Raw genomic sequence first — 18128 nt, 5'->3', positions numbered from 1 at the left:
ACCCCAAACATCCTGGCTTGTTGCCTTTTTTGGGCTTTCTCCCATTCCTGTCTGGGTGCTCCTAGTCAATACAGCATCTCTGAGGAGTGTCCAGCTCTCGGTATGACCAAGATGCAGACATGAGCACCACAGCAAGATTGTCTTTTCCATTTGCTGCACTAGCTCAGCAATAGCCCTTGTGGGAGACACTGCAGGCTCCTCGTTGCTAGTTATTTCATTAGAGTTTTCTTCTGTCTCATCAGGAAATGGAAATTTTGTCCATATTAATCTTCATGGTTTAACAGGTTTTACAGGCACAAAGCAGAAGTCAAAGAATAAACAAGTGGTGGACCAAATTATTTATGGTTTTTCTTTTGAAAAGTTAAAAATCTTTTAACTCTTTGAATCAAGGCAGAAGAAGTACTTCATTACACTTCAGCAAATTTTTAAAAAAATGTCACATCTTGTGGACCAATAGCAAAAGTAAATGTTTGAATAATTTAGTTTTGGGAGTTAGTGGAATGAAAGGTGAATTAGTTTGGATCTTTTTGCTTATTGAACACTGTCCCAGTCTAAAACAGACTTTAGATCAAAATTGGAACAATAAATCATGTAAAATATCTGAAACTTCTATTGAATTTGATACCTCTTGCACGAGGTATGCAGGACAGTGTTACCCAGCCTTCAGATGAGGGAATAAGGTAAATTTAAAGAGATTATCCCATTCTGGCTTTGTGGAAGGGTTGCTTTGTTTGAGATGTTCTTTAGTTTCAGAAATGAACTATTGTCCATTACCACAAAAGTGTCTCCTTAGCCCAACAGCTACTGGCTGTGTTTGGCTGCAGCCTTCATACACTTAGATCAATGGCATTTATTTCAGTTCTTACCTGTTTTCCATGTGGTATGTGTGTGCTTTGCCAAAGCTTGTTTTCCACCTGGTCTGTGTGGGATGTTAATGAGACTTCAGTGCCCATCAGGTCATGGGCACATCAGCCAGCTGTGTTCCCAGAGATCACTGGCTGCTCTCTGTGTCATTAACAGGGATGTGATTTGTGGATGTAAGCTCAGCTGAACCCAAATGCTTCTCTTGATTTTTGCCTTAAGTATATATTTTTTTTCTTTTAATTTTTTTTTTTAAACTACTTCATTCTGTGCCCTGAAATGCCATTCATAAAGATGGTAACTCTGTCTGAATACTTAAAACACAAAGATGTTTGGCCTCTGTGCCTTCTGGCTAGGAGTATGGATATAGTGAAAAAGGGGTTTCTGGCCCTAGAGAAATGTTACTTCTCTGCATCAAAGGAGGAATATTTGAAAAATATCCAAAATTGCAGAGAACTCAACTGATTCCTACTGAAAGTTGGAACAAATCTTATAGTAAAAGAAGGATTTCTCCCACTGCTTTTCAGCACTTACAGTAAGCCTTGTTCTTTATGAATGAGCATGCTAACATTTATTATATGTTAAAGTTGTTATTGGGTCAAAATCAAACCATATTTTGAAACCTAGACATCCAAATTACAATTTTTACCGTCTTCATATTTGTCTCCTTTGTTCCATTTGCCCAAAGTATCATGAAACAATTCCCAGGTCTTCAGTAGTTAGAGAACACAGTTCTCTCCAGTCATGTTACTAAATTTTTAAAAGTTTAAAAACCTTTTAAAATATCTTTAATAATGTCTTCTCCTGTACATTTTGATGTTTGTACTTACTGAGTCCTTTCTGTATATACCAAATGTGCAAAGTAAATAACTTGTGTCCTACAGAACTGCAAGTCTTTGAAACACTCATTGTTGACACTGCATATCATTAATTTGTTTGTCAAGTGCTTGCATTAAAATCTTACACCGGCTGAAACTCTGTGCTAGATAAGAAATCCTGTTAGTTTCTGGTGAGCAACAGAAAGCACTCTGGGGAAGGTTCAGCTAACAGTGAGGTAAAAACCAGGTCATATAAGCAGAGAATGGGTTGCATGGGTGGTGTGTGGTCACCTCGTGCATGGGCAGGGATTGGTTGACGAGACGCAAGGACAGCAAGTGATCAGGAGCTGACTGGGTAAAGGCACCTGTGGACAGCCACACTGCAGTGACAGGCACCCAGTGCCTGCCTCTTTTGGTGAAGTTTAGAGCATAAAAATGCTTGGTTTGTTGTAGTAAGGGATCTTTGGAGAAAGCAAGAAGGAGGTCTGTGTATCTTTCTTCCCCATTGCTACAAAACTCTAAGGCTGTGGTTGGATGTGCAGGGAGTGAGTGCACCAACTGCCATTTCTGCAGCAAATCCGTTTCCTGCCTGATCAATTTTGATAGGCAGTAGAACAAGTGTTTTTGCCAAACTAGGGAATCAACAAAGGAATGGAAGAGTGCAACTCATTGCTTCTATAGCTTTGATGCACTCTAAGCTGAGTTTTCAGCTGTTAAGAAGGCTTCTAACCCAAAAATGGGGATAATGTAATTAACACCTAGTTCCATAAAATTGGAATTTAAGTATAAGTACAGGGCATATGCTTGGCTGTCTGGTAAAAAATTCCACTTAGACTTTCTGAAATAACATGCCAAAAAAAAAGTTACACCACAGTCTTGTATATTCCCTGAAATACAAGACATGCTAAATTTATTCACCATTAGTTTCTTTCAATGATGATTTCCTTGATTTTTCAGAAACACTTGTATCAGGCATGCAGAAGTTTGAAGCGTTATTTCTGTTCCATATGTTGTTTCATCTTTAGATTAAACAGGAATTCCCTAAATTAAAAGCCATTGCAAGGCAATTGAAAATGGTAGTTTAGTAGTCTGAGTAAATTTTTCCTGCTTAAAATTATGGGACTTTGTGTACCCAGCTACCATACTAAGCAAGTTAAGCAGAAAAGGCAAAACTCATTGAACATGGAGAATTAATCCATTAGTTTTCCAGAACCAGGTTGAGTATGTTTTAAGTTGTCCAAATGGTGGCTTTTACCACAGAAGACAGCAGAGCATTCTTAAGGTTAGAAATTTGGACTTTATTCCTGTGGAAGATGATTTACTCTGTGAAATCTCAAGCCTGGTAAAAGCAGAGGCTTTTTACCCATCTTTACAGAAACCAGGTTTTCAGCTAACTTGCACCATTTTAAGTGCCACCACCCCATTTACCTTTAAAAATGCCAGTATTTCCAACACATTCATAAATCAGTACAAAAGAAAATAGATGGCACATTTCATTAGCTTACAAAATCTTTTTTAAAAAATGAACTACTGGAAATAAGTAATTTTGCCTTTCTGTTTCTATAAATAAGCTTAAAAAAGGAAAGCTTTTTTTCTTTTTTTTTTCCTCATAGGAGAACCTGTCATAGGAGTTCAGTGTTGTTTACCAAAATAACTGTCTACACCATTAAATAGCATGGACTTAACTTGAATCCCAACTCCGTTTTTACCTGCACTGAGTAAGGTCTAAATTTAAAGTGGGAAAAACATTTAAGATGCGTCTGAAAGAGACCAAAAGATTGCAGGATGAAGTAAAAATGATTTGAGTCCGTGTACTTAAATATAGCTTTTATTTTAAAATGCAGTTTGAAAAAGGAATCTTGGATCATACAAGCCGTTTTTTATGCCAAACAACACAAACTAAGTAAAACACAGAGGTGTTTCACTCTCAATTTGCCCTTTTAAGGTCAGAAAAAAGGAAATTGTCACACACACCATCTCTTGTATATAGTATGGAGAATTATTATGAAGTAATTATTTTATAAAGGTTATACATACTTCCAAACAATATTTATAACACTCCTTTTCTCTATCATTTCTAAAATGATAGTATGCTCTCTGCATTTAGAGAATGATCTTACTATTATCAGGATGCACAGCCAGATAGTTTTTTTACTAATTTAACATCCCTTTGTGATAGTTTATTATAAAGTTTCATTCCTGTGTTTCATTGCTATGGGCCTTTTTGTCCAGGGTGCCATTTTTGGGTAAAGATGGGTAAAGATTGCTTGTGCCGGGCAATTGCTCAGGGCTCGAATCATTAATGAATTCTTTTCAAGGCTGGAGTGCAGTCTGTTCATGGAAGTTTATTAAATGGGCTGTAATGAGCATCTGATAGGAAAACCCATTTGTCATGCAGATCACCAGAGAGACAGGGTCTTTGGGCAGGGGCTGACTAGGGAAATTCAGATGTGCAGCAGGAGGAAAGGAAATTCCTTGGTGGCCTGTGAAGGCACCTTGTGAGGAGGTAAAAGATTCAATTTGCTATTTGGACTGATTTCTTACAGCATGAACTGGCAATACGGAAGGGGAATGCCCTGTTATATACTACATAAGTCCTTTGTCTTAGCAGCCACAGTTTCCTTCTTCCTCCAATTATGATTTTGCCTGAATGACCCCTAAATCAGAACATCTATCTCTTGGGAACAAGTTAGGAAAATGTAGTCCCTTTTATTCTCCAAGGAGAGCAAAATATTTTTGTTCTGTTTATTTTTCCTGAATTTGACATTTTCTTATTCTGTTTCAAAGAATGAATTCATCGTTATTCCTAACAAAATCTTTACTTGAACTACTCTCCACTTACCTTGATATTTTTCTATAGGATGTATTGAAAATAAACTGCACAAACGCAAGTTTCAGCCAGACATTGAACACTTTGTAGTTTAACTTCTAATAAAACTCATTCTACTCTCCAACAGACATCAATGAATGTGAGACAGATGGAATATGCATGAATGGGCGCTGTGTGAACACTGATGGCTCTTTCAGATGTGAATGCTTCCCTGGCCTTGCAGTAGGACTGGATGGACGTGTCTGTGTTGGTAAGACAAACTTAATGGAGTCGCAGTTAACAAGGTTACGATATTACTGCTAGACTGATGGACAGATCAAGTTTGAATGTAGAATTTACCATTTTTTCATGGAATGGTGGATAGTAATTATAGTGGATACTAATAGCTCTGGAATGTTTACTGTAATAGCCCATTTTGTTACGTGTTCATTTACTTTTTATTTAAATTTCACTTATCTTTTTTATTTAAAGAGAAAAAAAGTATGGCTCAAATCCCAAGGTCATGTAGACTATACAGAGTAGAGGTGACTAGTGCTGCATCAGTTCTCAGTAGGTGACAATTTGCCCTGTTTCTGTCAATGTAAAATTCTTCATTTGTCAGTAAGCTTACAGATGTAATTTATCTGTCACCTCTTTTTAATGTGGGATGTACCCAATTTTCTGCCCATTTCTGTACAAGCTCAGTGTTTGATTATAAAATACTAATATGCATGAAAGCCATTTATGGGCTAGTTCTTAAAGAAAGAGAAAAATCACCCCTGGACCTGAAAACATAAATATATGAAGTCTTATGTCCTGGAATAGCATTAATGACTTTTCCTTGGGTTTTTTACAAGCAAAGAAAGAGCAAAGACTTTGTCCATTTTCCCCACATCTTCTCAAGGTTAGGAACTAATTGTTTGCCTGGTAGTTCACCAATGCATGTTAAATCATTAAATGCAGTGACTATTTATATGCCTTAATTCTTGGGAGAATGAGGAAGAAGAATTTCCGGTCCCAAGCAGAGGTGGGCACATAGGTGGCTGGAATGCAGAAAGAAATAGTGAAAGATACTTTGTTTTGACAGCTATTTTATGGTGTTTATGACACCCGAGCTACATTGAATACTTGTTATAATTTATGGCAGGATAGTTGGCTATGGCAGGATTAAGAGAGATTTCTTCCCTCAGATACACACATGCGAAGCACGTGCTATGGTGGCTACAAGAGAGGACAATGTGTGAGACCATTAACGGGCGCAGTTACAAAGTCAGAGTGCTGCTGTGCCAGCACTGACTACGCCTTTGGAGAGCCTTGCCAGCCCTGCCCAGCACAAAACTCAGGTATGGCATCTTCACTGGTAAATCTTCTAATTTACCAATTCTGGTGATGAACTATTTTTAGAAAGGTAGAAGAAAGTTTTAAATTAACATTGCAACTTAAATCAGGAGATTACATTGTTGTATTATGTGTTATGTATTTTCATCCATCTTTTATTTTTTACATGTTTTAAGACTACAGGAGATAATTTTTTAAAGGAACAATAAATTACAGTATCTGGCCCCAGATTTGTTATGCACATTAAGAACAAACAGGACATTTTCAGACAACAAGCCATATTTTGGTAGATGTAGATAACAAAAAAATATAATTTTTACCTCAAGTTATTAATAGAAAATACTTGATTGATTCAAAGGGTCAAATCCTTATGTACACCTGCCAGTCAGATGTTTGCTGCATGGCTCCTATAACCTTCAAGTGATCTGAAGTAGCTTATTCAGTACCTTTGGGTAGTCAGTGCACAGACAAATGTCCAGTTCAGTTTAATTAATGATTATGGCAAAAATTAATGCTGAGCTGGCTCTCAGTTCATGCTATTAATTGTCCTGAACTCAAAAGAAGAACTCGAACCCAGCAGTAGGTGGGAAATTTGAGAAGCTTAAACGCATATTTTAATTTTATTTATTTTTAAGAATGAGATATCCTTGATCTACTGTGAACTCATGAAGACACTCCTGCTAAATGGAGTTAAATATGGGGCAGATTTATAGGAAAAAAAATGTTCTTTTTCCTGGTCTCTTTGAACATGTATCTTGGGCAAGGACTTGGACACAAAGTTCTGGAGAATCTTGCTGTGAATATGTTATGGTTCGTTTGTGTAGGAGGACCAGCATGAAGTTTATGTCTATTCTTAAATGCCACAGTTCATCATGTGAAGTTTTTACTCATCCATCTTCATAAACAGATTCAGACCCTGAATCTGCTAAAATATTTTACAGGTTCAGAATACTGTGAGGTTATTAATGTTTTCATAAGAATTGGAAGGCATGTTACTTCTTTCGAATAATTAATTGCCATACTGTAAATGGTGATGCTGAAAGCAATGAGCTAAGAAAGAATATTCCAGTAAGTTTTTTAATATTTTTTCCAGCTGAATATCAGGCTCTGTGTAGCAGTGGAACTGGCATGACTGCAGGAGGAAATGGTAAGATCACCTAATGTAATTCAAATTTATATATAGCACTTTTGTCTGAAAGTGTTACCTTGATATCTTTGATTTGTTAGCTATGCTGGTGGGGATAGTGACAGAAGAGAATGGGAGAAAAGCTTAGGGTAAAATGAATGGAGCATGGAGTTTCAGGATCATGGCATTTCACCGGTGGGGCCTCTCTGGTTTACATCATGGAGTGCATCTAAGTGCCATTATAAAATAATGATAAATTTATGAGAAGTGTCATTACCTACATGACTTTATATGCAAGTCATATTTGCATATTTCGGGTGAAATCATCCTGAAGAATAAAGCCATATTGAACTCTGAGCTTACTCATATTTTCATCTGTCAAAATAGGCCAGAGTTTGTTTAACCACAGAGAAGAGGGAAATGATTACAGTTTTGTAGTCATAGAACTGTGAAACTGCAAACTCTTAAGTCAGCCAATGCTCACTAGTAGATTTGCTGGCAGTAGATAGGGAAAAGCACTCAGAAAGGAGGGATATTAATGCTTTGGCAAGTGATGCCATCTGGAAATGCTATGAATGAGGAGATACGGGGAGTATTAGTACATGGGCCTCTCTAAATCTAATCTCTGATCTCTGGTTTAATATCCCAATCCTTACCTACAGTTGAAAGTTTCCAAAATGACCATGAGCTAGAGATAAATCAATGATAAAGAGATACTTTTTTTTCTTGAGCGTGAATATTTGGGTGTGGATTTCCTAATCAGAACTACATAATTATAAATATGGAGCAGCCAGTGTTAATGATATTGAAACTGTTTTTTTAGTTTGGAGAATTAACCCCTACAAGCCCTCAACAACTGCTGCTCTGATGTTTGGGTTTTTTTATCTTTATGTAGATATTAATGAGTGCTTATTGGATCCTGATCTCTGTCCAAATGGAAGGTGCGAGAATCTGCATGGAACATACAAATGTTATTGTGACCCTGGATATGAAGTAGACTCAACTGGGAAAAACTGCATTGGTATGAAATGTCTTATTCTCAAAGATTTATAAAGAATCATCATATCCTTTCTCAAACTGTGTTGGCTAAACTATCCAAATCTATACTTTCATTCTTTTTGTAAAAATAGACACTACAACCTTCTCTTGAACATGGCTGATCTGACCAGTGTACAGTGTTCCGATGAAGTCTGACTAGTGCCTTATATAGTCATGCCAGAAATTCTCCATTTCTCCATGTAATATCCTGCCTAAACTGATTCTACAGTGCATTAGTCTTTTCTCAAATATATGTTATACTGTGGGATCAAAGTCAACCTCTAACTGGGGGTTACATCCAGAGTTTGCTCACTAGCCTCCAGCTGATGAGTTCTGGTTTCTAGCATGTTATTGTTACTGGTCCCTAATTGCAAAGTTTTGAAAGTTGGTGATTATATTTCATCTTATTTTTCTTGTTCATGTTGTCAAGATTAATTTAGCCTCGCCTGATTCTCTGTATTGGCAATAACTTACAGCTTAGTGTTGTCCAAAGTTTTTTGATTCAATTCATTTTTTACTTCTGCATTAAAAAGAGTATTTTATAGGACCAGTCCCAAGTCTGATCCCTGAAAGCATTTTTAATATGATCACTTCATCATGATTATTCTCTTTTTTAATATATCCTACTGTAATCTCTCTTTCGTCCAGCTCTGGAACCACCTTAAAATTCTTGAATTCCTTTCTATTATCTCCAGCTTACGTAATAATTTTATTTGGGTTCTGTATTCTCTACTTAAACCTAAATAGCTTAAGTCATGGGTGTTATCCCAGTCTAAACTATCCATTATCTTAAAAAAAAAAAAAAAAAGGTTGATCTTTCTTAGATAAAAATCACACTGTAATTCATCCCATTTTCCCTTTTTCTTCTTTGGCTTTAATTATCCATGTCCTATTCCAGTGTTTGCTTGTAGCTGATGGCATCTCTTCTCCCAATCCATCTGTGAGTTTTCCAGATGCTCCCCAGCCCACCCTGCTGTAGCCCACATCCATGCTCCATCACAGCTGTTTCCCATTCTCCCGTAATGTTCCACCTGGCCCTCTCTCAATTTTTCTGAACTCCTGTGAAGCTTCCCACATGGTCTGTTTTATTCTGCAAGTCTCCCTTCTTTTCCTAGCACTTTTGCTGTTCCCAGCTGCTGCACTGACCCTCTGAGTCTTCCCAACTTCTCTCAACACTTTCTGGAGCCTCTCTGACGTAGCCAATTGTTCCCGTCTGCTCTTCGGGTCCCTCATGGTCTTCACCTGCTCTTCATGGCTCATTGCCATCTTCTTGCAACTTCTCCCTAATGAACACCGTTCTTCCAAAGATTTCCTCAGGGTTCTTAAATTTAGCACTAGCAATTCTATTTAAATTTTTCATCTCTGAAGCAAGTGTAGACTTACATTAGCCTTGTTAACTATAACATCTAAGACAGTTCAGAGCCAGCTTGGAAAAAATGGTGATTTAAAGACCAGGATGGTCAGCAAACCTTTTCAAACCAATCCTCTCCCTGTTTCTTTCATGACTGTGGGTGCAGCGACTCAGAGACTGCATAGACCTAATCCACAATAAAGGCAGGATGAAGTGTGATTCCCAGCTTTATTTTGAACTGTGGTGTGCCTGTTACTTACTATGAATATGTGAGGAAAGAAAGTACAAGCTCTTGTGCAAACCTGTTTCTATGAAAATAATCCAGTACTCATATTCCACACACACCACATCCCCCTGCCCTATTTGTCTCCTCTGAAAAGTGGCTGTTGGGAAGGAAATTCTGTCCTGACTTCTATTCCAGAAATGTTTTATTTCTTAAAAAGTTCTTTATTTTCATTATAGATATTGATGAATGTGCACTGAACATGCTGCTTTGTGACAATGGGCAATGCAGAAATACCCCTGGAAGTTTCACCTGCACTTGTCCAAAGGGATTTGTATACACTCCTGATCTAAAAACATGTGAAGGTAACTGGTAACACACCATTTCATCCTAGTTTTATTCATTTGGATTGTTCTCAGATTGTGCCAGAAATACTTTGAACATTCGTGAAGATATAATATGTAAAACTAAAAAAAAAATCACCATAAATAAATTCTGTGTGGAAGTAGGAGAATGAGGAGGGAGGGACAAGGCCGAAATGAAATTATTAGATAATCCAATGGAATAGCTTGTGTTTACTCTCCCTATTTACTACTGCCAGTGAGCCCACACTGTGCCAAGGGTGAGAGGAACCAAGCTTTACAACTCTATTGCCTGAGGAACAGAGCCAAAGGGCTCCTAGTTTGAACTCTTTTTGAGCCACAGACAGTTCTAATGTGCTAGCATGTCTTTGGGACACATGCATCATTAGTCTGTTGTAAAGGGTTTCATAACAGAAAAGGGGAGTATGGGCAAGACTGATTGTGAGGAAAGCTTCGTCCCCTTTTTCCTAAAATGAAAAGAGGCATTTGCATTTTTGCAAATGTTTTCTGGCACTAATAGCAGTGTGTTTCTTTTCTAGATATTGATGAATGTGAATCTAACCCCTGTGTTAATGGAGTATGCAAAAACACACCAGGTTCTTTTGTTTGTGAATGTTCTCCTGAAAGTACTTTGGATCCAACCAAAACCATCTGCATAGGTATTTATTCCTCTGAAGATTTTATATTTGCTGGTTAAAAATGGCCAATGACATGGGAACGTTGTATTCTAGGTTTAGAAAATACTTTAAAATAACTTGTGTAGATTAATTTAGTGGAAAACATGACAGAAACAATGTTAAAAGGTTCTTGTTTTCACCATGGAGACTTAAAGTCCACTTGGGAGCTTGAGGTGCTTTCATGTCAGATTTGAAAGAGGGGTAAAATTTTTTTCTAACCAACACAGAAATGCTCAGACTAGTACTTCAGGTCTGTGCTCACCTCTTTAATTTCTCCTGTAATAAGGTGAACATGTTCTAATTAGGATCTGCTCTCTGGAAAGAATTTTGTATTTGAGATGGAACATGAACAACTTATGCACAGTCCAGACCTGTTCAAGAGCATCCCTAGACAATGCTGTGACTCACATACTCTGTGGGGTCACAATTTTCTCTCTTGCCTGTTCTGTTTGGACAGTAATTTATAGCTGTTTTCTAGTCAGTGAGGAAAACTGTAGGATTGCAGCTGTCTGATCCTTAGCTATCTCCTGCCACTCCCTATATGGGAAGATATCCACACTGAGGGATCTAGTAAAACAATGGAAGGTGGAGCAAGGGTTCATATCTACTCTGCTCTTCTGCATGTGCCCCTAATCTGAGTGATAATCAATACAGGGACTCAAAACTTGAATGGTATTGATATACTCCCTGTTAAGGACAGTAAGCATAAACTAGGATTTGCAAGAGCTCTGTGGCGGGATGATTTCAGGCTATAGTCCAGCGTAGAGAAGGTTAAATTAAGAGATTTTAAAATAAATTTAGCTCTGATGTGGTAAATTATAATGAAAGAATGATTCTTTTTCATGGTTAAATTAACATGTGTTTGTAAATATAGTAATGCAAAATGCTAGAGAATCTATGTGAAAATATATTGGTTTTTTTTCCAAATAGAAACTGTCAAGGGTACCTGTTGGCAGAACATAGTCAATGGAAGGTGTGAAATAAATATCAATGGAGCAACTCTGAAGTCCCAGTGCTGTTCCTCATTAGGTGCTGCTTGGGGAAGCCCATGTACACCATGTGAACGAGGTAATGCTCTTTATTTTCCTCAGGAATCTGGGAGTTTTCCTCCTCTGAGGTTGGTCCAGTTTATTGTCGTAGAAGTTGGGCACAGGCTAGACAAATAACTTTACTTGTTCTGTTATCAAGCAGTTATTCCTTATTTAGTCCCAGAAAAGAGAAGTCTTAATATCTGAGAGGTAGCAGGCAGCTATAGAAGGTCCTAACTGGATTTTACAGTAAATATTTTACAAGTTTAAGCACTGAAGGGAAAGGACCACACCTACAGTCTGTAAGGGACAGCCTTACTTTAGCATGGTTTGTCATAATTAGTGATTGGGAGTTCCTAAGGAGGTAGCAATAAATGCAGCAGTAAATGTAACAATAAATGTTCCCCAGAGATCCCAAGGAAATGTTCGCAACAAATGTGTCTTTGGTGTGGTAATGGAGGGAGGAGAGGGAGTAGCCCTTGTTATTATACTCTGTAGATTAACTGATGACCTGGAGAATCATACAGCTGATCAAAAAGTGAGTTGAGGTCGCATATTCATTTGATAATTTTACTGAACTGTGGGATGAGCTGGGAACCCAGGGATGAGCTGATGAATGCAGAAATGTGTGTGGTTGTTATTTCTATATCCTGAAAGCTGCTAGTTTGCTCAAATCTTTGGTTAATTTCATTCTGTGTATCTTAACAGAATTCATCCTCATTCATCCATGGTAAACAGGGTTGTAATGTGCTGTGATCAAGTGAAATGAATTAATTGGTTCAAATGAAACAGAAATCATAACCACTTTTAGGCTAGCTAGCTGAGACACATGGGAAGCAAAAGAGGATAAAGGCTGACACTCTATATAGTTTATGTAGTTGCCCCATCTTATCTCTTTATTATTTCAGAAAATACTGGGATACTGTCTGAGCACTCAGACTTCTCAAAGCAATAAACTAGATAATGTTTCACATGATCAGTTTTGCACAATAAATTAGTGGTGAGTTTTGGACTGTAGTATTCTGAAACTTCACTTTTGTTTGTTTTACAGACCCAATATGTCAAAAGGGATATTCAAGAATAAGAGGAACATTGTGTGAAGGTATTTATTGTTGCCTTAACATAAATCAGAACTTGAATAAAAAGATGCCAGTGTTTTGATTTAAGTGCTTAATTTAGCAAAGAGGAACACTATGCCAATTCTTACCTTGTGTTGTTCCGTTGACTTGATTAGAGTTATGTCAGGGATGAATTTGGTTTCAGTTTGTTTAACATTCTTGCATACTCACAGTTTATCTCAAAGTACACACTTGCAAATACAGTGTCTACAAGTGTAAGGTGGTGGCTCACTCTCTCTTCAAATACTGTTAACTGAGTAACCTGTTTTTACAAATTTTGTGTCATATATACTACAAAACATGGCATAAGTAATACAGTGGTATGATAAGCCATTACTATGCTTTAGGAAAAAAATGTTCAAAGGCTGTAGTTCACAGTAGTTTTCTTTTTTTTTTCCTTAACCTTGGCTTTCTTCCATATGACATTATATAAAATCTTACACATGCCAAAGCATATTTTCACTGTCCTATAAAGAAACAAACAAACAAACACAAAAACATCAGGTTACAGTTATACTTTGGTTAAAGAAAAGGTTAATATTATAAATGTGTAGTTCTTTTGCTTGGTATGAGATGACTCTATACTATTCTGTGAGAATTGAAAGTCCCACCCTATTTCATCTCTATTTGAATTATTTGAACCCCTGGAAAAGTACTGCATATTTACATAATATGCAGAAGCTCAGAGAGTCTCAAACTGCTGTGGGTCATCCTGACTGACAACATCTGACATGACACTGCAGTTAAAATATTTTTTAAAAATTACTCCCATATGTAGCTTCCATAAAGAAACATTGTTTTTTTCCCTTAAAAAAAAAAAAAAAAAAAAAAAAAAAAAAAAAAAAAAAAAAAAAAAAAAAAAAAAAAAAAAAAAAAAAAAAAAGAAAAGAGGAACACCCTCACACATACTCTTTGCTTTCCAAATGATGACTGAATATCTTGGCACGTCTATGCTGCAGACCCACTGTACATAACTTATCTGACCTCAGCAACACTTTGTGAAGTGTGTAAGTGAAAGAAAAGAAAAAAAAAAAAGTGGGCCCACCTATCTCTCTTCACAAGGAAAGTCTTAGAACATTTTCAACACTACTTGGATGGAAAGTTTATCTTTCCAAGATACAGACATAACTGTTTTCAGCATTTGCTTTACCAGCACATCAGATTACATCTATTACATGCTTTAATCTTTCTCATTTCTATGGGACCTGGATACTCCCAGGTTTTTCAGAGTAGTTTCCCTTCCTTGTAGCCTTACTGAAGCCTTATTTGGTTTTCAACCAATGTAAGCATTTTTCAAGACAGGGAAAGGTCTCTAGGAAATTTACTGGCAAGTTAGAGACAGAAGTAAGTTTAGTTCCCAAAAGGTGATAGTCAGTTCTCCCATACACAGCCCATGTAAAATGAGTAATAGATCTTGTGCAAGGAAATAAGCAAACGAAATTGGCAGCATTCCTCTCGTTTACGGGTGAGCCCTGGAGTTGTCAGCTGCAATATTGCTCACAGGCTGTGAACAGTGTTTCGGTGGTTTCTAATAATCCACTGGCTTTACTTCATACCTTCCAGTCAATTTACAATATCTGTTCAAGGGCAGAGGCCACTGATTTGCCCCCCAGCATTTATCCTCCATCGTGCTATGTGAGGTTTGAGAGATGCAGTCTCTTTGCACCAGGAGTTTTGTCTAGAGGCCTAACCAGCTCAACCTTCCCACATCTTGGTTATTTTATACATGAGTATTCATCTACAGATTGCCAGTAATTTTTCCACTTTTTTTGTTTTTGTCCTCTCCTGTCCTAAAAATTGTCATGCTTCATCTTGGAGCACATTTAATGCTGAAAGGCTTTTCCCAAAGGCAGTTGTGAAGCATATGCTTTCCACAAAGGACATGGATGGGAGGACCTCACACTTAGATTACTAAACATTTATTTAAACTCAAGCCAAGCTAATGCATATAATCAATTTATCCTTACCCAAAAGTGCTAACTTTGCCTTTAAAATATAGAAATACAGTTTTTACTTAACAAAATTAAACTCTGTGTGTAGTTGTTAGGAGGTTATTTTATTATATATACAGTTGCTAATTGCTGACAAGGCTATAGGACCAGATTTCAAATGGTATTGTAGTTTCCAGACATGCAGATAGAGAAAATTTTCAAAAATCTTAAAATAAATACTGAATCTCGTTGGAATAATGCATAATGTCATTTTAAACTTACCTTGGTCTTTCTTTGCCCATTTGCTTCATATATTGGGCCCACAGTGAGTATGAAAATGGATATAGTTTTTAAACACCCCTCCCTTTTCTGTGACTTTTGAATTTAAATTCAGTATATGTAGGAATAACTAATAGCGACATGTATTATTTCTGATCATCAGCAGTTTTCTGTAATTAATTGGATCTGGCTGGCTTATTTTGGAAATTGTAAATGTTTTGAATTTTTTCAGGCCACATAGACTGCTGTGGTTTTTTATTTTATCCTAAAAACGTTACAATGTGTTTTTTTTTTTTTGTATTTTTCTAATTTGTTCATGTCTAGCATGCTAGTGATTACTCTTACTCACTTTTTTTTCTTTAATAGATGTTAATGAATGTGAGGTGTTTCCTGGAGTCTGTACAAATGGGCAGTGTGTCAATACCTTGGGATCATTTGTTTGCCAGTGCCCCAATGGAATGACTTTAGATGCCTCTGGACGGACTTGTCTTGGTAGGTGTTAATCCCATTTACGGGTCTACTGGGGAAGAGCAGATCCGTGCAGTGAAAAACTGCGTGTTTTTTAACAAGAAAGGACAATTATGTTTGCCCATTTTTCAAATGGAATTAGTCAGGAACATGAACTTAATTCGCCTGGAATAGGAACAGGTTCCAATGGTGGTAGCTAAAGCCTATCACCATCTGCTAGCTGGTGAATAGCAGTGATTTAGTTCCAGATTGTTAATCTGACAAATCCCTATGGATCATCCATGCTCTTAGCACTCTTCATCTGCAGCCCCACTGAAACCAGCTTCCACAAAGGCTGGAATAGTGGAGGCCACACCATTGTGGGCTGGGACTTGGCCACACCATGCACCTTGATGGAGTGTGCAACAGAGTATCCAAGTTTTGTGTGCTGTCCACCCAAAGCACCTTTGTCCATTTGTGGCAATAATGCCCAAGATTTGCCTCTGAATCGGACATAGCTTGTAGCAATTAAAAGGTCTTATATAAGTATGGCAAGCTGGAATGTTTAAAATCCTTCCCTGATCCAAAATTTACTTCAAGTGTTGAGCACCATTTTTCAGAGTGATGCTTTAAACTTGCTTCAACTGTTAATTTCTAAGCTTAGCATTAATATTTTGCTGTTAGGAATTATGCAGTGAGCTTGGTATGCTCCTCCGAGTCCACAAAAATGTGGAGCGAGCTGCCCTGTGAAGGGATTTTGGAAAAAAAATAATTCTCCTGCAGAAAACTAAATTTTCTCTTTCTCTCTCAACATGCTAAATGTTAAATTGCCCAACAGACATTCGCTTGGAGAGCTGCTACCTGCAGCACGAGGACGAGCAGTGCACGGCCCAGATCCCCGGGCGGCACCGCATGGACGCCTGCTGCTGCTCCGTGGGGGCAGCCTGGGGCTACGATTGTGAGGAATGTCCTCTCAGGGGAACTCCCGAGTTTGAAGCTCTTTGCCCAAGGGGACCTGGGTTCTCCACGAAGATAGAGATAAGTGGGAAGCCTTTCTCTAAAGGTATGTCATCCATTTGTGGTTAATTGCCGGCAAATCCTGATATTTTCTACTTTTATTCTTCCATCAGACAGCTCCTCTGGGTTTGAAAATTCTGGTGGGAAGCACTTCACTCATCCTAGGGCATATCTGAAAATACAATTAGATTTCACAGCAGCTGAAGCCCAAATAAAATACAAGAGAATTTAGTTTGTGTTAGAGACCATTAAATACCATATAATACCACAGCCTCGAAACACAGAATTCGCATCTCTCTCTAGAGAGGTTAAATTGTGCCTGACTTTGCTTCCTGGCATCTCATAGTACAAGAACTGGAACAAACTGTGCAGTCAGCTTTGGATGTGTTGAAAGAGCAATCCTTACTTGTGAAGGGTGCAATAACTTTAATTCTAATGTGAAACAACAAAGAAATGGTGATTAATTTTGGAAATTTCTTGTGAAGTTACTTGGAGAAGTAGAGGAAATAACTTCCAGGATGATGGCTCAAATGAGAGAATTTTATTTACAGTAAACCAAGTCATATTATGACTCTGGTTGGTAAACTTCCAGCATTAAATGGGAATCACACAGTGACACCTCAGCATCATGTGCTGAAAGCTGTCTTTCCAGGGTTACCAGTGAGGTTAAGCTGAACAATGTCAGAAGTTACCCAAACACAAAACATTATGAAGTCTGAAATGAGGAGAATATATATCTATATGAATGAGAGTTGCTGTTGCTAGTTTTAGCCTTTTTTTATAAATTATTAATAACCCATTAATTATCCATGAAGAAAAGTGACATATGCTTTTATTTATGCTCATTATATTTTCTGTGACTCATGGAAGTCACATTTCATTTTCAGAAATCAGAAGACAGAGTGCTTCTTTTGAAAGTTGTCTTTGTCTTGATCCTCTGTCCACCGAAATCTTCCTGAGCTGCAGATCAGATCCTGCAAGACAAAGGGGAGACTAATACCATTCTGTAGCAGAAAGTGTTATTGGCAATTCCAGCACAGAGTGTCTGCACTGTTGGTTAGGGGGAAGTCAGTATCAGTTTATGTAGTGTAGTCTAATTTTCCCACAAGGAGGGGTCACTGCCATGAAAAAGGATGAGCTCTGATGTCAGTATTGCTCTTTTGTGCTTTGTTTTTGTATACAACAGTAACATCATCTCTCCCCACTATCTCATTTCAGACATCAATGAATGCAAAATGTTCCCCAGCCTTTGTACCCATGGAAAATGCAGAAATACCATTGGCAGTTTTAAGTGTAGATGTGACAGTGGATTTGCCCTTGATTCTGAAGAGAGGAACTGCACAGGTAAACTGCATGGATATCTCCCTCATAGCTTTGAATTGAAAAGGGAAAACAGAACTCCTCTGATAATGCTGTGAATGTGTTTTGTCTTACAGATATTGATGAGTGCCGCATCTCTCCTGATCTTTGTGGCCAAGGCATCTGTGTCAATACTCCTGGAGACTTTGAGTGTGAATGTTTTGAAGGCTATGAAAGTGGATTTATGATGATGAAAAACTGCATGGGTATGTTTTTTTATAGACCTGAGATGTATGCTATGTGCTAGTATGCTATGTATGGTTTATTTGTTGGGGTGTTTTTTTTGTTTGTTTGTTTTGGTTTGGTTTGGGTTTTTTTTAAGTTTGATTGTGCTTAGGTTCAGGTC

The 18128-nt window shown here is 37.6% G+C and overlaps 1 protein-coding gene across 1 annotated transcript in view; it reads left to right on the top strand.

Annotated features, from left to right (window-relative positions):
- Positions 1-18128, top strand: part of FBN1 (fibrillin 1) — a 142470-nt gene that overhangs the window by 74007 nt on the left and 50335 nt on the right. The window contains exons 15-26 of the mRNA XM_083870574.1: positions 4637-4759; positions 5679-5831; positions 6920-6973; positions 7848-7973; positions 9804-9929; positions 10466-10585; positions 11534-11671; positions 12683-12733; positions 15326-15451; positions 16245-16469; positions 17642-17767; positions 17860-17988. Of these exons, the coding sequence (XP_083726700.1) occupies positions 4637-4759; positions 5679-5831; positions 6920-6973; positions 7848-7973; positions 9804-9929; positions 10466-10585; positions 11534-11671; positions 12683-12733; positions 15326-15451; positions 16245-16469; positions 17642-17767; positions 17860-17988 (1497 nt within the window). The remainder of the gene's footprint in view (positions 1-4636; positions 4760-5678; positions 5832-6919; positions 6974-7847; positions 7974-9803; positions 9930-10465; positions 10586-11533; positions 11672-12682; positions 12734-15325; positions 15452-16244; positions 16470-17641; positions 17768-17859; positions 17989-18128) is intronic.

The sequence above is a fragment of the Zosterops lateralis genome (genome assembly GCF_965231275.1).
Source record: "Zosterops lateralis genome assembly, chromosome: 13".
NCBI classification, from domain to species: domain Eukaryota; kingdom Metazoa; phylum Chordata; class Aves; order Passeriformes; family Zosteropidae; genus Zosterops; species Zosterops lateralis.
Note: the sequence above shows the minus strand (reverse complement) of the source record. Positions and strands in the feature narration are given on the sequence as shown.